Below are 20878 nucleotides of genomic sequence, written 5' to 3'. Positions count from 1 at the left end.
ATGCTGTCGTCATACAGCTTGTGGTTCATACATCGCCTTTATTCTCCATTATCGCAAACTGGTCCATATATTTTACGAAGAATCTTTCTCTCAAATACTCCAAGCACTGCTTCATTTACTGTCACTTTCATAACAGTACGGGTAGTATCAGTGTCTTGTATAGTGAAATCTTCATCTGTCGAGATGTGGTGTTGTTTCTAAACTGTTTACTTAGTCCAAAGTAGCATCTGTTTGCCAGTATTATTCTTCGCTTGATCTCAAAACTGGTGTCATACGTTTCGGTTACGGCGGTGCCGAGGTAGATAAAGTTACCGACTATCTCAAAGTTGTGGTTCCCAACTATATCGATTTTCTTTACCTGCTCGGTTATACAAGGTGTTTCGGAAGTTGAAACCATCCATTTCGTCTTAACTCCTTCTACTGCCTGACCCATTTTCACTGACTCTCTTTCGATTCTTTCAAAGTCTGCAGTTACTACTTCTGACCGGCCTATGACGTCAATATCGTCGGCATAGGCGAGTAGCATGTGTTCTCTTGTGATGATGATGATGCCATATCTATTCACATCTGCATCTCGTATAATCTTCTCCAGCAGGATATTAAAGAGATCACACGATAGGCTGTCTTCTTGTCTGAAACCTCGTTTGGTATTAAATGGTTCGGAGAGATTCTTTCCTTTTCTCACTGAGGAACACGTATCAGCAAGTGTCATCCTGCAGAGTCTTATTAAGATTGCAGGGATACATGCATGCAGACATGGCTTGAAATACCTTTGAACGTAAAGTAGTATCGAACGCGGCTTTGTAATCAACAAAGAGGGTAGGTGTTCATTTGTCCATCTCGGTTCTTTTCCAGGATTTGGCGCAGTGTGAATATCTGGTCCAGGGTGGATTTACCAGGTCTAAAGTCGCATTGATAGGGCCCAATTATATCAATGACTTAAGATTTTAATCTTTCACACTCGAGAGAATCTTGTATGCACATTCCGTCTTGTCTTCTTTTCTTGTGTACGGATCATAGTATGCTGAGGTTCCAACCATCGGCTTATCTGCGCAATCTGCGTTCCTCTAGTCAGACTGCTCAGATAAGCTGATGCATACGCTTTATCAGCGTATCGCCTCTGGTCTTAAATAGTTTAGCGGGTAACCCGTCGGCTCCTGCTGCCTTGTTGTTCTTTAGTCGGATCATTGTTACCTGGACCTCATTCTGACTAGGAGGTAAAAATTCTATACCATAATCATTGATTGGTTCTGCGGTATCCTCTTCACCGCCAACGTCGGACACTAGCAGTTGGGTAAAATGTTCTTTCCATATCCTCAGCATGTTATCTGTTACCAGATTTCCTTCTTTGTCTCTGCAGGAGGATGTGCCTGCACCAAAGCCATCGGTTTGATGTTTAATTTTTTGGACTTCATAATGTACCATACCTGTTCACTCTGTTCATACCTGCGAATTGAGATGTCTCAATTCGATCGCACTCACGTCTTTCCATTCCCTTTTTCTTTCTGCGGAATAGACGTTTCTCCTGTCCTTTTCTCCCGCAACTCTCCTTCATCTGGCGCGTTGCTACTGACTGCAGGGTTGCTCCATATGCCGCATTCTTGGCTTCAGTAGTATCTCAACACTCTTGGTCGAACCATGGGTTTTTTGGAGGAGGCTTCCGGTACCCAAGTACGGATTTCGCGGTATTTTCCATGGAGTGGGCAATAGTTTGCCACTGCGCCATTATATCATCGGAACAAGGAGTGGTTTTTCCAAAAATTTTGGTCGGAAAAGTTTTTTGTAGTGGCAACGCTAGTCACATTTGACAGCTCTTACACATTCTCCCCACATTGGTAGTAGTAGTAGTCCCCACATTAGAGCTGCCAAACTATAACCCCAACATTCGCAATCCCATGGCACCCGGTTGTACGCACCGGATTAACCCGATGGAACCCTTCATCGGCAAGGGCTGCCGCCTCGGTGTACGTGTTCGCCTTTTTTCGTCATGGGAGAGGCACATCGCGGAGTGCCTTCTCCGCACGCTTCTGGTCCGTGCGGAGAAGGATCTGATCTCCTGAGTGACGTATCCTGGCAAGCTGTCGTCTCTTTGGGGTTAGACCATCTCCCCATAATTCGCACCATCGACCGACCGACCGACCCGACTTCATAACCTCTGAGCGCCGGACGTTTATCAATCATTAGAAGGTCAATTAGGCTGGCTTCAGAAAATATACCAATCGCCGCTTCAGTGAACTGCCGTCCACCTCGGATTTGCTAATTGCCGAGAGGAAATTCCAAAACATCATTAACGCATCAGCTGCTCCCTTTATACCAGCCGATCGAATACACCAAGTGCGGCCCAATTTCCCGTGGCAGGTAGTGGTACTCGCAGACGAACGTGATAGGATTCGTTGTATGGACCCCACTAACCCCAGAATCAGCGAGCTGAATCTAGAAATAAACAGCGTAGTCAACGAACATAGGCGGAATTTGTGGCTGGAACACTTGGAGCAATGTGACTTAGGCATCGATTTAGGCAAGTTGTGGTATACTGTTAAGTCACTCTCCAACCCCGGTAGACGGGATGACAGGACCTCGATCACAGTCTCTTCGTTACTGATCCGAAGAGATGCGCCAGGTTGTTCAACCGTCAATTTATTGTGCATCCCCAGAGTAAAAGGGCAAGGAGGAGAGCCACTCGCCGCATCCGTGGTCTCCGAGCCGTTTGACAGCCATCACAATTTACCGTGAGCGAAGTTATGAATGTCATTTTTGGCGCCAAAGTATCCAAGGCGTTGGGCCCCGACGGAATCTCTACATTGAAGTTGAAGAATCTGGATTCACCTGGAGTTGAGTACCTTACTGCTGCCCTCAACCTGTGTTTGAACACTCTTATAGTACCCGAAGTCTGCAAAATGGGCAGAGCGATCCTGCTCCTGAAGCCTGGAAAGGACCCGGGGGAGTCGTACAAACCGATCTCCCTTCTTTCACCAGTGGCGAATACGCTTGAGACATTACTCTTCCCGAGCCTCGTAGGAGAATTTCCATTCGCCGAGCATCAACATGGATTTCGAAGACTGCATAGCACAACAACAGTCCCAGGCCATGTGATAGGATCTGTGTGTTCGCCAGTCATTTGTGGAATTTAGGGATAAGAAGTCGAAGCACCGTAGAGTGAAACAGGGATTCCCCAAAGTGGGGTGATATCTCCGGCATTGTTTAACCTTTACCTATCCTCCATTCCACCTCCTCCAGACGGCATAGAGATCTTATCATATACAGACGATTGTACGATCATGGCATCAAGACCCCACATTATTGACATCTGCGATAGGTTGGACGTCTACCTCAACGAACTTGCCTCATATTTCGCTGCAAGAAATCTGAAGATATCTGCCACCAAATCTTCAGCCACATTGATCACTACAAATAAGCGTGAGGTGAATACTGAGCTGACTGTGATGGTCGATGGAGAAATGTTTCCGACTACCCAGTGTCCCAAAATACTTGGCGCCACATTTAACAGCTCTTACACATTCTCCCCCACATGCCACAGCAATTTGCGATAAAGTCAAATGTAGAAACAAGGTCATTTGCCGGCACCACTTGGGGTGCTGACAAAGAAACATTGTTGACCACGTTCAAAGCGATTGGCAGGTCTATGGTATGGTTATGCAGCGCCATTGTGGTCTTGTCAGCTATGTGACAAGCAGTGGAATAATATTCAGATCTATCAGAATCTTCGAACTGCGAAGGACTGACAAAGATCCTACCCGGGCGAACACATAACTACATGCTGTCCAAGCAGTAATCTTTGGCCTGTTATCGCAGGGACCATCCAAATCATCATCTTGTGGATAGGTATCCACCGCCCAGAAGCCTTAAGGCGGTGAGGAGCGTGAGGTTTAGCGCTACAAGAGAGAACCTCTAGATCATGCAGACACGGTAGCTGATGCGGTGAAAAGCTACCGGGTGACTGTGGTCCTTGGAGAACGACCGCTTCCCTACGCCCGGCACGGGATTGTATAGGAGAGCAGTAGATGATATAAATTAAATCTCTCCGCTGTTCCTCAAAGCATTGCTCATGATAAAGTTTGAACTTATCAATGAGTTTTTGTCTGTGATTTTTGTTATAGCAATATGTTGTACACTGAGACGGCAACCCTTGCCGACGAAGATTATCAATTTCTTGAGGTGTAGACTATAAGCTACAATTGGCATGATAGTGTCAGACTGTAACAGCCTGTTTTCCATTTTGTTTACCCCAGGCACTTTGGAAAGATTGGAGGGACTCAGACAACTAAGACTACTAGGAAACTCTCCCGTCACGGAATAGCTGTGAGCACCACACAGGCTGGAACAATGAGGTTCGATCTGTGTGGTGTTCAGTGCTGTCACGAGAAGCTTAGGTGCGAGCTACAGTGCGCGTCTACAGGTTGCGGATAGTGGAATGCTCCATACGGAGTAACTGCAACGGCAGTCGCGGACAATCAGCGGTATCAAGTGGATAGTCTCAGTGAGAGGACAAGGGGCACCGGCTCTTGCACAAAGACTGAGTGCATATGATGCTCGATATGACAAGCCGCCTTTAAATAACCAATGGCTACCCTGTTCCCGCAGCGATCGGCCGTTAGGACCGGAACGAGCTTGAACGAGTTGAAAAAAACATGAAAATGTGGCTACAACAACAACTACCAAACTCTAACTACGCATGCTCAATAGAGAAGACTTACACAGAGGTTACTAGACGCCTTTGGGCTTGGGTTTAGTGTTCTATTATGATGTGCTAGATCCAGACGTATGGCATTCCCTCAGAAAAGGCATTGAGATGCAGATCTATTTAATAACGACCATCACTTTATTTTCAATTTCAGAAGGAAGTTTTTTATACTCCAATCCCAAGAGTTTACTAAATTCATGGATAGTAGATAAAATACGCAATACCCTGGTTGACTCAATCGTGACAAGACGTGGCCCAATTTTCAGTGAGTTATCTATGTTTCTTGGTTCGATTAATGCCGAAGGAGTTACAAGAATTTTAAGTTACGATGGATTCCTCATTATAATTTTTATTTTGAGCTTTGAAATCCTTTCCTGATATTTCAAACATTTTCTAGCTCGAGATCATTTAGATTCAATGCTTTCTATTCAAAAAATAGCATAGCAAAGAACTTACATATATAACTTTTGCAAGAGTATGCTGTTGTCCAAAACACTTTGACTGGCACGGTGGGCAGCGATTTCTGACACGTCATGTATCTTCATCGACACCTTTGTCAAATTGATTAAGGTGTAGATCACGCTTTTGTTCTGAAACAGGGCTCAACAAGTCCTCTAGCTCTCCCAAGCGCAGTAAAGACTCATTCTCCATTATTCGGACACAAACTGATCATTAATAATTAGAACAACAAAGCGTGCACAGAGGCCAGCATGTCCGCCAATAACGCTGTAAGCCTGGGTGCGAATCCTGGCGAGAAATTTTCAGTGGTGGTTATCCCCTTCTATCTCATGCAGCCAGTTGTACGCACCTGATGGAACTTTCATCGCCAAGGGCTGCTACCTCAGTGTACGTGTTCGTTATGGGAGAGGCACATCCCGGAGTGCCTTCTCCGCACGCTTCTGGTCCGTGCCGGGATCGAAAAAAAACCCTGGCTCTGTTCGGTTTGCCAGAACCGTGCGGCAATATACGCAACAGCAGTATATTGCCGCACTGCAAAGCCAGTACCGGGAAATGTATCATTTTTGAAACTAAACTGCAATGGTCTTCGTGGCAAGATCGATGAGATTGTGGATTTCATAATGTCGGAAAAATATATTGGTCACAGCGATTCAGGAGACAAAGCTGACCAACACCTGCTGCTTGCACAGTTGTCACGGATACACGGTTGCTACGTAAGGATCGCTCAAGGAATGGAGGCGGGCGATTGGCCTTCGTGATACACCATTCCGTGCAATATAGACCCACCTCGCCTGCGCCTGGCGCTAGTGACCCCTAGGTAGTGTGCATGGGGATAGCAGTTAGTTCCGGTACTGCCGAGATAGAGCTATACAATGTGTACATACCGCCGGTTGGTAGCTGTGTCCCGATTAGTGGCCTAGCTTACAACCCCGACATAAATGGGTTACTATCTGGCCATAATCGTCTGGTTCTAGGGGACTTTAATGCACTTCATGGCATTCTCCCCTAGGTAACGACCAGTGTAGCATAGCTCCACGTTTTGCACGGTGAATGAGGAAGCCCCCACTAGGATTACGAGGAGGTGCAGCAGCTCGCGTGACTTTTCCATTGTATCCCCTGATCTCCTGAGTGACGTATCCTGGCAAGCCGTCATCTCTTTGAGGTTAGACCACCTCCTCATAATTCTCACCATCGACCGAATACCCGATTTCATAACCTCTGAGCGCCGGACGTTTATCAATCGGAAGAAGGCCGGTTGAGCTGGCTTCAGAGAGCATACCCATCGCCGCTTCAGTGAACTGCCACCCCCTCGGATGTGCTAGTGCCCGAAAGGAAATTCCGAGACATCTTTAACGCAACAGCCTCTCGCATATACCAGCCGGTCGAATAACTCAAGTGCGGCCTAATTTCCCTCGTCTGCGAGTACCACTGCCTGTGCCAGCAGGCTGACAGCACTTGGGGTGCAGACAAAGAACCTTCTTGACCACGTACAAAGCAATTGGCCGGCCTGTGGCAAGTTATGCAGCGCCAGTGTGGTCTCGTCAGCATTGTGACACGCAGTGGAATAATATTCAGATCTGTCGGAATGCCGGCCTCCGAACTGCGGCGGGCTGTCTCCTCAGTTCTCATGTGAACCACCTTCATCAGGAGACAAAGATCCTACCAGTGCGAAAACATAACTACCAGACCATCCATCTAAATCATCATCTTGTGGATAGATATCCACCGCCTAGAAGCCTTAAGGTAGATTTACATGATCTAGAGCGTGAGGTTTAGCGCTACAAGAGAGAACCTCTAGATCAATCAGGTCTAGACAACATTCATGCAGACACGGTAGCAAATGTGGTAAATGGCTATCGAATGAATTTAGTCCCTAGAAAATGACCGCCTCCCATTGCACCTGAAGCAATTGATCTCTGCCGGCGAACCAGAGTGGTTCTGGCTCAATTACGTTCCGGCAGATGCAGCCGCCTCAACTCCTCCAGAGCAAGGATTGATGCCGACGTTCAAGATGTATGTCCCGATTGTAACCAGGGACCGCACGATACACGTTACCTGTTTAACTCCCCACCCAGACTCACTCGACTCAGACCCAGACCCCTGTGGAAGCACCCCATCTTAGTGGCAGAGTTCCTGGGTCTTGACACTCAACAGAATCAAGCAGGCGAAAGACAGAACACAACAAACTGCTACAACAACAACAACAATGCTGGCGACATTGGTGTCGCACTGCGGCACGACGTTCAGACTCGGTTATAAAAACTCTTTTTTTAAAACACCGAGTCCAATTATCATTGAGCTTAAAATTGTATCGGACTGCACCCTTTTCCTTAATGGAATGTTCATGGGCAAATTTGCATTGTTACCCATTCCAGCTACTCTAATTTTTGTAGAGATTTGAACTGCATAGAGAATTTCCAATGTATTTAATTTTTATAGAAAGGTATTTGTATGTCAATTTCGTCTAAATTTATTTGTATAGAAATTTAATTTAATTTTCATATATGTCTTTCTGGGAAATTTAAATTTTATCTTTGTTTTAAAACTTAAAACTTCATTAACAGTTAGCTCATTTACATAACGGTATGTGCAATGCCAAATAACCCAAATACCACGTAGTTGCCAACTCACGGGGATACCCATTCCAAGTGAATGAATCCAGTAATGAATTTTTTGAATCGGCTCAGCCGACGAGCCGCCGCGCCATTGCGCCGTTCAGTCGTTCTGTGCCGAAAGCAGGGTCGAAAAACAACACCTAAAAATAGTTTTTATGAAGTTTTTTAAAAGATCAAAAGAATTTTTTCAAAAAATTTTTAGTTCAAAAGATATGGAGGGTGACGATGTTGAGCCCAGTGATCTATTGTGCTTCATCACGGAGGAGCTGCAGACAAAATTCCAAGCAGCCACTGATATGGCGGAAAAGTCGCAAATAATTCAAGATTTTCTCAAGCGATGGGAAAGTGATAGAGCTTTGGATGTGTTGCGAAAACAAAAGTTTGAATTCGAAAAGGGTAAGTAAATTGTCTTAGAAGTCTCCAGTGTATGACTTCATGGTTTATTATCTATGACAATTGGCCATTTTAGATTTGGACTGGTTTAATGTGAGTCATCATCTCACCTTGGAGGGTCTGCGTGGAAAGTTGCTGGTCTTGGATTTCTTCACCTATTGTTGCATAAACTGCATGCACATACTGCCCGAATTGAATAATCTGGAAAAGCTGTATCCCATCGAAAGGGGTCTAGTGGTGGTGGGAGTACACAGCCCCAAATTCGAGAATGAAAAGGATGCTGTAAACATTTTGGCAGCCGTGCAACGTTATGGAATTGAACATCCCATTGTCAATGATCCGACCATGTCGTTGTGGCGCAGCATTGGCGTACGTTGTTGGCCCACTTTAATTGTATTGGCACCCACTGGAGCCCCAATGCTGATGTTAATGGGTGAAGGCCATGGTATTTTTATGGAACATTTTACCGAGCAGGCTTTGCGATTTTTTGCACAGAAAAAGGAATTGAAAGATTTCTCAATACCCATAAGACCATCGATTGATCTGTTGCCAGCCTCCAAGCTTAAATTTCCGGCAAAAATAGCTCGCAGTGAAGATGGTCGATTTGCAATTGCCGATGCCGGCAATCATCGCATTGTGGTCTTTAATATTCAAGGTGATGTTTTGCACAAAATTGGTTGTGGATCCAGCGGCCTCGTCGATGGTCATACAAGTGTGGCTCGCTTTAACTGTCCTCAAGGTGTGACGTTCCTTAACAACGAAATTTTGATAGTGGCCGATACCGAAAATCATGCTTTGCGTCAAGTGAATCTAAGGACACAAACTGTGGAAACTTTGGCTGGTACTGGCCAACAAGGCCATGATCGTACCGGAGGCAAAATAGGTCCCTTGCAACAGATTTCTTCACCTTGGGACGTGGCTGTATATCGGACACGTGACATGGATATGTCATTCCATTTGGATGAGCAAAATGTGCCCGAAAAGACTATAATACTCAGCTCAATGGCGGGTACTCATCAGATATGGGGTTACTTTCCTGAAGGCATGATATGGTGGAAATTCCGTAAATTTGAACCACGTACTTGTGTCTCTTTAATTGGCAATGGTATGGAAGAGAATCGCAATAACTCCTATCCCCAGAATGCAGCATTTGCCCAGCCATCGGGTTTGGCTATTGCCAAGGATTTCTTGTATGTTGCGGATAGTGAAAGTTCCAGCATTCGTAAGGCTTCACTGGTGGATGGCAAAGTTTTGGGTGTTGTGGGAGGAGATCGAAATCCACAGGTAAGAAGTAGCATAAACGTTAGTATGAAAACCGCATTTTTTAATTTTTGTCAAATGAGTAAATTGAAGCACATGCACACGGGATAAGCGATTGGCGTCCCAACATCCCAAACCAATATCGCCAGGTACTTTTAGCGACATAACAATTAATTTATTGCTTTGTCGTGATTTTTATATTGGATGAAGACACAACAACAACAAGACAAGCATGTTACCATGTAGCTACAACAACAACCTAAATCCCTAAAGGGATATTTGTAAATCTTTGCAGCATCTTGATGGGAAACTGTGTGTCAGATCTGTGTTGTTGTAGTAGTGTGTTATACACTGAGGTGGCAGCCCTTGCCGATGAAGAACTCCATCGGGTCAATCCGGTGCGTACAACCGGCTGCCATGGGATTGATCAGATCTGTGTAATCAACAAATGATATGGCTAATTTCTTCAGAATGTGCCTGACAAACGTCCTGCATTTGCTAGACGAAAATATATAGGTTTAACAGGACCCTGGGTTTCTCAGCTAGCATATGAATTGTCTCGTGATCAAATACGTCCCTAGGGGATGACAAATGAATAAATGATAAATGGAGTCTCGGTTCAGACAAAGAAAAATCCTATGCCTTCTCCCCGCCATTGCAATTTGACATTGCAGTGGACAGTCACCACTCCCATCAGTCCCAGGATGAGTGATATCACATTTCATGGGAAACCGGATCGGATTTCTGACCTGTGACATCCATGGGTATGGAAGGGTATTTTCGTGCACTGGCCAGATGAAGATGCAAATTTTTTGGGGATGGCAATGGCTAAGGATCAAAGGAATCCTCTGGGCGTCAAAGGTCCTTAACGACTCTATGAGCGGTTCACTCAAAGAATTTCAAAATGACAAGGTGTCCAAGCAAGGACAAAATCTTATGCCTCCTCCCTTCCTGTGAGCGGCATTGACAAACTAGATGCTCGAAAGGGTCGAAGGATTTTAATCCCCACATACACTACAGAAGATTTTATCTTACTGCTTCTAGCGATTTGACATTGCAGAGAAAACCAAAACCCCTATCAGATGTCTGAGGTCGTTCTTCTTTAGTCTCAGGCTCTCTAAGCTAACCTGCAATGAGCATCTCCTGACAACATTCATCTATCAAAAACATTATCTGGTGGATCCAGGTATCCACCGCCCAGAAGCCTCAAGGTGGATCTTCATGTTGTTGTAACCACATTTTCATGTGGAGGTGGCCATCCTCGTCAAGCTCCTGTAGGTGAGCAAGCTCATTCCGGTCCAAAGTAACGATCACCGCGGGAACAGAGTGACCATTGGTTATTTAAAGGCGCCAATGACCCACATCATAGGCACTCAGTATTTGTGCGAGAGCCGATGGCGCCCGGCCTCTTACTGAGACTCTCCGCTTGATATCGCTGATTGTCCGCGAGTGCCGTTGCAGCTCCGTATAGAGCATTCCACTATCAGCAACCTGTGGCATTGTTGAAAAGACCAAACTGTGTTTGTGTGAGTAACATCAAACATCAACTAAATATTAACGAAGCCACACGAAGTTGTTTATGTACGGATGTGTATGCTGCCCATCTATAATCTAGAGCGAGAGGTTCTACGGTAGTAGATGCGGTTAATATTGTCCTTGGGGAACGACTGCTTCCCCTGAAGAAATTGACCTCCTCCGCACGCCAGAGCAGTTTCGGCACAATTGCGATATGGCAGATGCAGCCGCCTCAACTCATACAGAGCAAGGATTGATGTCAAGGTGCAGGATATGTGTCCCGAATGTGACCACATGACACACGTCAACTGTTTAACTGTCCAGCCAGACCCACTCGTATCTGACCCACATCCCTTTGGACAAGTCACAGTTTCAGCGAAATCGGGCAACAAATTCGCTTTTTATGGGATTAAGACCCTAAATTGAAAGAACGGTCTATATGTCAGCTATATCTAAAAATTGTCTGATCTGGGCCATATGCTGGTTGGATGACAGGAGGCTTAATACAAGTCACTGTGTCTAATTCCAGCGAAATCATCGGGGTAATAAATGCAACTTTTATATGCTTAAGGCCCTTAATCGGCAGATCGGTCTAAATGGCAGCTATATCTGAATAAAGACCGATCTGAACCATATTTGAGTCGGATATCGGTAGGCTTTAAACAACTCACTTTTTCATATTTTATAGAAATCGTATAATAATTGTGGCTTTTATGGGCTCAAGACCTTCAATCGGTAGAGAAGTTTCAGCGAAATCGGGTAATAAATGCTGATTTTATGGGCTCAAGGCCCTTAATAGGCAGATCGGTCTATATGGCAGCTATATCTGAATAAAGATCGATCTGAACCATGTTTGAGTCGGATATAGGATATAGGCTTTAATGAGCTCACTATTTCAAATTTCAGCGAATTCAGATAATAAATGCGGCTTTTATGGGCTTAAGACCTTCAATCGGGAGATCGGTCTATATGGCAGCTATATATAAATATGGTCCCATCTTAACCATATTTGAGTCAGTTGTCGGGAGGCTTAAAACAACTCGCTGTTTCTGTTTCGAAATCGGATAATAAATGCCTCTGGTACGGGCTTAAGACCCTAAACCAGCAAATCGGTCTATATGGCAGCTATATGTAAATATGGTCTGATATGGTCCATATTCGGTTTGAATATGAGGGCGCCAAGTAAAACTTCCTGTTCCAAATTTCCCTGAAATGGGACAAAAAATATGCGGCTTTTAAGGGCTTAAGACCCTAAATCGCCAGATCGGTCTATATGGCAGCTATATTCAAATATAGTCAGATTTGGCCCATTCAAGATCTTCACATACACATAGAAGAAATACAAGTTTAATCCAAATTTTAACTTAATATCTCTATTTTTAAAGACTAGCGTGATTACAACTGACGAATACACAGACGGCCTTAAAATTTTTCGACGATTTAAAATATATATACTTTGTAGTGTCGGAAATGGATATTTCAATGTGTTGCAAACGGAATGTCTAAATCAATATATCCCCTATCCAATGGTGGTGGGTATAAAAAGGTCCCTTGTCATTGAGTTCAAGTGCCCCCGTGCAACATGGTGTACATCATCGATGGACAACAACACACAAGCGCACATAAAGCTTTACAAGCCACAATTTTTCTCCGATTTGGCTGGAATTTTGCACATAGTGTTCTGTTATGACTTCGAACAACTACGCCAATTACGGTCTATAACCTGATATAGCTCCCATATAAACCGACCCCCCGATTTGACTTCTTGAGCCCCTATAAGTCGCAAGTTATGTCCGATTTTGCTCAAATTTCGTACATAGCGTTCTGTTATTACTTTCAACAACTACGCCAAGTACGGTTCAAATGGGTCTATAATCTGATATAGCTCCCATATAAACCGCTCTCCCGATTTGACTTCTTGAGCCCCTGGAAGCCGCATTTATTCTAATATTCGGCTGAAATTTTAGTGTCCAAATCCGTCTATAATCAAATAAAGATCCCATACTTATGCAAAATTCATGGGGGTGGGTTCCCAAGATTCGGCCCGGTCGAACTTAACACTTACTTGTTTCATATATCATTGTTGTGATTTTGTACTTGGGTGATTGGTCAGGATTAACCGCTCACATACAATCACAATTTATTATTTTCAAGTGTGTTAGTTTGCCCATCAATGGTGTATATCAAGAATTCAGGAAAGGATGGTGTGTTCGCATACCAAGCCAATGTACGATATATTCCGAACGAATGAAATGTAACTTAATCAACAGTTTTGATTTATTCAGGTCTTAGAAGGCACAATTTCTAATTGCGGATGGCGGGATTGGGGAAAATGATCCATGTGATGTTATTTTATTACTGTCATTACCAATTTCATAAGCCGGTCTTCCTATTGACTTCAAATCAATTATTTCTTGACCTTGGGTCACTCTACACTTTTTTTCATTTCATTCTTTTTTAATATCCTTATTTATAAACATTTCTTTTTCTCTTTACTCTTCTTCAGAACCTCTTCGCCTTTGGCGATGAAGATGGCAAACAGTTTTCGGCAAAACTTCAACATCCCCTTGGCATATGCTACAATCACTTTGATGGCAAGATCTATATAGCCGATACCTATAATCATAAAATCAAAGTTATTGACACGGAAAATAGCGCCATTGATACCTGCAACATTCTCAGACAAGATGGTGCTGCCAAGCAGCTGTTTAATGAGCCAGCCGGTTTATGCTTTGATGCTACGGGCCAATATCTACTTATTTCGGACACAAATAATCACCAGTTGATATGTGTAGATATGTATACATCAACAGCGCAACAATTTCCCTTGAAATTTCCCTGGTGTCCCGGCGAAGAAGAATGTGTCATCGATGGCCCATTGCGCACAGGTCTTGAGATTGTAAGGCAATTGCCTTTGACCAAATGCAAACAGATTAAACTATTGGTGTCTGTGACACTGGACCAAAATCTGAAATTTACTGCCGAAGCCCCACAAAAATGGAGTTTGAACAGTGCCAATAGCGCTCTAAAGTCACTGAATACGCGTGGCTCTTTAACCAATGGCAAATTTGATATTTTACTGCAACGCGTGGACATGGCCAATGTGAACATACCACGAGAAGATTTAAAATTAGACTTGTCCCTGAGTCTATGCGATGCCAAAAGTTGTCTAATGAAACGCTTTGCAGTGATTCTTAATGATGACGACAATGCTCTATCCGACAATACAGCATCAAACACAGAAGAAATTGAACTTAAATTGCACATAACTCCCAATAGCGTACATATGTTTTAAGGCGATGTTTTTTTTTTTAAGATTTTGTAAATGACTATGAGGCATTTAGCGCTTTTTTTATAATGTTTAGATATTTGAAATAATGTTGACCTATTCCATAATTAAAACATACTCATTAATTGTAGATTAGAGAAAAAACAACCGAAAAGTATTTTGATTGGACAAAGCTAACCAATTAGTGTTAAAAAATTATTAATTTCATATGTGGCCATACCATCAATAAAGTGGACTTATGTTTAACACAACTTATACCAAAACCTAATCTATGAGGGGATTTTTTGTATCTATACATGGCAACTTTGAAAGAGTTATTTCTCAAAGGGTGATGTAGGAGATGTTTGATACTAATGGGTCGATTATGGATGGCAACTCAACTTCAGTTACGTTACCAACGGCCGAATATGTTACAAAAATTTTCATTTTTGTATTAAATTACGCGCTTTTTTAAAAATTTTTTAGTAGCTGAACTTTAAAAATACTGATGTTAAATGAAATTGACAAAAATTTCCAACTTTATACTAATTTGTACTTCGTGGTTTGGCTCCTGGCAACACAACTGTAGACGAGTTGTCAATGTCCACTGTCTTGCTCTCAACAGTGGACACTGACAATCTCATGGTGTCACTGGAGGTAGTTGTCTTTAAAATCCTTTCAAGAAAGTGAGTTATCAATTGCCGCGAGTTTCACATTAGAACTATTGTTGTTGTTGCTGTAGCCACATTTTCATGTGGAGGTGGCGATCCTCGTCAAGCTCCAGTAGTCGAGCAAGCTCGTACGGTACAAAGGACCGATCGCTACAGGAACAGTGTGGCCATTGGTTATGTAAATGCACCAATAACCCGTCTTGTCATAGCGAGCATCATAGGCAGTCAGTATTTGTGCAAGAGCCGATGCCGCCACGCCCCTCACTGAGACTTCGCTCGATACCGCTGACTCCGTATGGAGCATTACATATCCCTAACCGGCCAAACTGTATTTCACGGGGTAGTTCCCAAAAAATCTAGATTTTTGCATACCCCCTAATTTTGGCCCCAGGAATATGAATTTGAAGTCAGTTTTTGGGGCTCGGGCTCGTGGACCCCCCTAGGGCCAAAAACCCCTTGGGGAGATGTAGTCTAACCTGGGCAATATGGTTATCAAATGAAAGGTATTTATTAGTAGATTTTACTGGATAGGAAATTGAACTTGAAATCCAACAATCCAAAGGGCAAGAAAGGCAACTCTTGCCCTATACACCTGCAAGAGAGCCATTGGCAAAAGTTGGGGGTTTGGACCGCGTGTCATGCATTGGGTATTTACTGCAGTTGTCAGTCCTATAATGCTATATGGCGTTATGATCTGGTGGACGACGCTTCAAAAGTCCACCCACTGCTCAATACTTAAGCGGGTCCAAGGGATGGCTTGTTTGTGCATCACAGCGGCACTGAGGACAACACCATCTAATGCACTGAATTTAAGGCTACATCTTATGCCTCTGGACATTGTGGCTACCCAAGCTTGCAGCGACCGCTGCCGTGAGGTTAAGGGACCTTTCTCATTGGTCATGAGGCGACTACGGACACAGTGTAATCCTTGATACAATATCCGATGTTCCAGGCAGTGTGGATTACACCCTACCTGAGCTGCTGTTTGATAAAAATTACTGTACCACTATTCCTGATAGAACCGATTGGAACTACGATATCCCTGGTAACTGAAGTTACATAGACTTCTATACGGATGGTTCTAAACTAAACGACCAGGTGGGTTTGGGTTGTACTCTAAAGATCTAGAATTGGTCATATCGCAAGCGAAAATCCTGGTAATTAAGGAAATGGCTAAGATATAATGTCATAACGACGATTGACATAAATATCTTCTCAGACAGCTAGGCAGCCATTAGGAGAGAACGTATTTCTGAACACAAAAACCGGCCTCGATTCTCGCAGATCTCTCAACGAGATGGCTGAATAGTTTAAAACTCACCTGTTCTGGGTATCGGGGCACAGAGATATACCAGGGAATTGTAAAGCGGATGAGCTTGCGAGACTAGGAACTACCTTACACATTCCAGGGATACTGGAATCTGTGGGTATGCCTCTAGCGACATGTAAGATAAGTTTTCAGGACCAGGCCCGAAGGACAACGAATGATAGATGGTCACAAAGAGTGGGCTGTGAGTATTCCAAAACTATGTGGCCTAATATAGACTTGAAGAGGTCTATGGATTTGCTCTCATTTGCTAGAACACACGTTTCATTCATTGTGCCCGTCATAACAGGTCACTGTCTAATCGGAAAACATGCGGACAGACTGAAGGTTGCCAGCAACGATTTTTGCAGAAGCTGTAAGGACATCGAAGAAGAAGAGACTATGGAACACCTACTGTATGTGTATTCCGCAGTAGCTCCACTTTAGGTTCTCATTTCTGTGAGAACCTGTCTGATTTAACGGATGTGAACATTCGCAAGTTATTGGGCTTTTTAAAGCGATCTGGATGGTGCAACGGTAGGAACTAGAAGACAAGGAGAGTTATTGGCGTGTTAAAATAAAATATGGGTATAATGTTCCCGCGGCGGAATGAGCTTGCTCACATATGGAACTTGACGAGAATCGTTACCTCCACATACAAATGTGGCTACAACAGCAACAGTAGTCAACTAAATGCATTGAATGTCACAAATTGTCCCAAAACGACCTTTATATCTCTTTTCCAGGAGTCAAATCGCATCCGTGTACCTAATTTTTTTAAAATTGTGGGTGGTGTAAATTAAAAATAAATTCGTTACCTTAGTCAAAAACTGCACTCTTCCGTTATTACTGATTTAGCAACAAGTTATTGATTTAAATCACCAATCACCGGATTTATCTCTGTTGACATACTCAAGTTTTTACTAGTTATCTATGCGCTACATCTTCACCGCGTAGTGCTAAAACGAAACATGACCAATGAAACACTCATTGCCGTATGTCTTTTGTGTTTATTTTTACTTTCCAATGCGACTCATTCAAACTTCATTTATTTCAAAGCTCTGGATCGTTATCGATATCAGGCCATAACACTAGAGCTGACGAATTATCGATAATCGCAACATTCGATATTTCTAATAATAAATATCACCTACATTTCAAAAGAAATGAAAAGTAAAAATCAGGTAATTGTATTATAGATGCGTTTTCGCTATTAATACAATTCAAATACAACATACCAACGCACGGCCCTTGAAGCCATCATACCTAATATGGTTGACAAGTCTTTTAACCAAAAACGAAACGCGTCCCATAGTGGTTGATGTGTTATGTTATCTTTGGCTTTCCTTTTCCACTTGCATCTCCAATCATTGAGCTCGTCTCGAAAGAGAAACAAACAAAAAATATCCATTAATATACAAACTATATCAATGCACAGACCGAATAAAACATAAAACCAATTGGAAGTCATGAGAGAAATCATTCTAAAGGGTGATTTTTTTGAGGTTAGGATTTTCATGCATTAGTATTTGACAGATCACGTGGGATTTCAGACATGGTGTCAAAGAGAAAGATGCTCAGTATGCTTTGACATTTCATCATGAATAGACTTACTAACGAGCAACGCTTGCAAATCATTGAATTTTATTACCAAAATCAGTGTTCGGTTCGAAATGTGTTCATTCACCGTAACGTTGCGTCCAACAGCATCTTTGAAAAAATACGGTCCAATGATTCCACCAGCGTACAAACCACACCAAACAGTGCATTTTTCGGGATGCATGGGCAGTTCTTGAACGGCTTCTGGTTGCTCTTCACTCCAAATGCGGCAATTTTGCTTATTTACGTAGCCATTCAACCAGAAATGAGCCTCATCGCTGAACAAAATTTGTCAAAATTTGAATACATTTCGAACCGAACACTGATTTTGGTAATAAAATTCAATGATTTGCAAGCGTTGCTCGTTAGTAAGTCTATTCATGATGAAATGTCAAAGCATACTGAGCATCTTTCTCTTTGACACCATGTCTGAAATCCCACGTGATCTGTCAAATACTAATGCATGAAAATCCTAACCTCAAAAAAATCACCCTTTACTAAATGTTAGCCCAATCGGATGAAATTGCGCCCTCTATAGCCGCAATGTATAGTATAGGATACATTCAGTGTCGGATCGCTTATTTGCCAATAGTATCGATAGAAAACTATCAATCGATATTCAGAAAAAAATGATATATCGATAGTGCCATCGATATTTTGCCAGCTTTAAACAACACCATGGCGAAACAATTAAAGGTGGTCTCATTTGTAAAGGGTGATTTTTTTGAGGTTAGGATTTTCATGCATTAGTATTTGACAGATCACGTGGGATTTCAGACATGGTGTCAAAGAGAAAGATGCTCAGTATGCTTTGACATTTCATCATGAATAGACTTACTAACGAGCAACGCTTGCAAATCATTGAATTTTATTACCAAAATCAGTGTTCGGTTCGAAATGTGTTCATTCACCGTAACGTTGCGTCCAACAGCATCTTTGAAAAAATACGGTCCAATGATTCCACCAGCGTACAAACCACACCAAACAGTGCATTTTTCGGGATGCATGGGCAGTTCTTGAACGGCTTCTGGTTGCTCTTCACTCCAAATGCGGCAATTTTGCTTATTTACGTAGCCATTCAACCAGAAATGAGCCTCATCGCTGAACGGTGAATGAACACATTTCGAACCGAACACTGATTTTGGTAATAAAATTCAATGATTTGCAAGCGTTGCTCGTTAGTAAGTCTATTCATGATGAAATGTCAAAGCATACTGAGCATCTTTCTCTTTGACACCATGTCTGAAATCCCACGTGATCTGTCAAATACTAATGCATGAAAATCCTAACCTCAAAAAAATCACCCTATACAACAACCACAAATTATATAGTGCAATCCGCCACCTTGCCATCAAGTTAACCGAAGTTTTGGCACGTGTGCGTACATGAGCAGAGAATATGCGAGAAATTAGATAACAACAATGAGAATGTAAACAAAATTCTGACATCTTAATACCGTCAAACCTGGCCGACTGGTAACAGCTGTTCGCGTGAGACCGCCTTTTTAAATCCGCCTTGAAACATCTCGTGATTTACACTCTTACAGCACTAAAATAAAACAGGTCCAATGTAGAGCACAGCAATAAAATCACTCACACCCACTGAGAGACTGGGTAACCGATGCGTGGTGTTAATCGCTAAAAAAATTGACATTCGATTATTGTAATGAAGAGTGAGTGCTCTACATTAATATAGCCTTTTATCAAAAGTGTTTCGATTTTGAGTAAGATCATAGTGGATGATATAGATGAACTACTAAGCTTGTAATTATTTACTCATTCTTATCATCGATTTAAATAGTTTTTATCTTGTAGACGACTATGTAATCGATTTCTAGCTTTAATCGATAAAAAAATTGGGTATTCGATTGCTTTATTGCCGAGTGTTTTTGTTTTGCTCTACATTGGGTCAAAAAAATTAAATATTGTTCGTCTCTTGGTCTTTATACTCAGTTGTGCGGTTGTCTGGTGTGCGTTCGGGAAAACACATTGTATTTCATTTTACAGCAGTTTTTATTCCCGGCTACATAAAAAAAGATATTTTTTCTAATATAAAGTAATTAGGTGTTTCCAACTGTTTCAAAGTGAAATTTTAAGTGTTGCAAGTGTTTTTTTGGTTGTTATAATAAATAAAAAATAAAAATAAATTAAAGATGGAAGTTAAACGTTTGCCATTCGCAGAAAATTGCCAAAGACGGACTAGAAATTCCAATTCAATGCAGTATAATGAATGTAACAAAACAACAACAACAACAGCAAATAACAAAGTAGAAAAATGCCTTGCTACCATGCCAAATGAAAAAGTGAAAAACAAAGGAAAATCAATGATGGCATACCTACGACAAGCTGGCCTTAAGATTGGCTCTCCTCACCCAACGAACACCTACCATTACGACGCATCACCGTTCACGACCCTATTTTCCAAGTTCAATATCTTCCTCGAATCCCTAGTACCGTTGCTATTGTTGCAAAAATATCCATTACGCGCTAGCACTCCCTTTGCCGTGAACGCATTGATTTTCCTAATATTTAGCAGTGCGTTCCAGTGCGGCACTTGTGCCGTTAACAGCGGTGATTCATTAGTAAATCAACCACACACAAATATGGATGATCCAACAACTACCACATGGTCGACGAAAATAGTAAATGGTTTGAATAACATGTACATCAATAGCCAAATGCCGTATGATTATAACAACATGCCGTTGCTGAAATCTGCAGAATCCCAAAACAGGTATAAAGAAAAACTCCAATGAGAATTTTTATGTAGGGAACTTTAAACAAAAATTGTTTGACCCGATTTAATCCTTTAAACTCAGGAATTTTCATAGTAGACTGCAGGGGCCAGAGAGGTGGCTATAGGCCGGAGCCGCCAACCCCATCCAAATTTATATTTTTCGTGTGATAGCGCGTTATTCCTCATAGCACCTTAAGAGTCAAATTTTGTGAAGGTCGCATAAAGAATATCCACATTATTGCAATATTAGATCAACGATATTATTATTTTATAAATATATGATATTGGAACAAATTGAAATTTTCTTTCTGAATCTAACAAGAACCAATTGGGCCGTTTATTCGATCAACTGCC

The 20878-nt window shown here is 42.4% G+C and overlaps 3 protein-coding genes across 4 annotated transcripts in view; 2 read left to right on the top strand and 1 right to left on the bottom strand.

Annotated features, from left to right (window-relative positions):
• LOC106083528 (DNA-directed RNA polymerase I subunit RPA43) overlaps positions 1-17123 on the bottom strand; it is a 30539-nt gene extending 13416 nt beyond the window's left edge. Inside the window, exon 1 of the mRNA XM_059364685.1 lies at positions 17008-17123. The gene's annotated coding sequence lies outside the window, so the exon portion shown is untranslated. The remainder of the gene's footprint in view (positions 1-17007) is intronic.
• Positions 7865-14484, top strand: LOC106083541 (NHL repeat-containing protein 2). Its single transcript, XM_013246631.2, has 3 exons — positions 7865-8172; positions 8246-9453; positions 13451-14484. Exons 1-3 carry the CDS (start codon positions 7932-7934, stop codon positions 14237-14239), a joined length of 2238 nt encoding a protein of 745 aa, XP_013102085.1. The 5' UTR covers positions 7865-7931; the 3' UTR covers positions 14240-14484.
• A 2605-nt stretch (positions 17124-19728) lies between the features above and the next one.
• The window catches only part of LOC106083530 (unextended protein), an 81912-nt gene continuing 80762 nt past the window's right edge, over positions 19729-20878 (top strand). Inside the window, exons 1-2 of one of the 2 annotated variants that reach the window (XM_013246616.2) lie at positions 19729-19843; positions 19969-20521. In XM_013246616.2, coding sequence (XP_013102070.2) covers positions 20004-20521 — 518 coding nt within the window. In that variant the 5' untranslated portion in view covers positions 19729-19843; positions 19969-20003. Of the gene's footprint in view, positions 20522-20878 lie in introns of both variants that reach the window. The other variant, XM_013246615.2, reaches the window with a different exon arrangement.

Source organism: Stomoxys calcitrans, chromosome 3 (assembly GCF_963082655.1).
Source record: "Stomoxys calcitrans chromosome 3, idStoCalc2.1, whole genome shotgun sequence".
Taxonomy (NCBI): domain Eukaryota; kingdom Metazoa; phylum Arthropoda; class Insecta; order Diptera; family Muscidae; genus Stomoxys; species Stomoxys calcitrans.
Note: the sequence above shows the minus strand (reverse complement) of the source record. Positions and strands in the feature narration are given on the sequence as shown.

Excerpts from the sequence above, each read along its gene's own strand:
- LOC106083541 (XM_013246631.2), top strand. The coding sequence starts at position 7,932 with ATGAAGTTTTTTAAAAGATCAAAAGAATTTTTTCAAAAAATTTTTAGT. Across the intron at positions 8,173-8,245 it reads AAAGTTTGAATTCGAAAAGG|ATTTGGACTGGTTTAATGTG; the intron begins GTAAGTAAATTG and ends TGGCCATTTTAG. Across the intron at positions 9,454-13,450 it reads GAGGAGATCGAAATCCACAG|AACCTCTTCGCCTTTGGCGA; the intron begins GTAAGAAGTAGC and ends ACTCTTCTTCAG.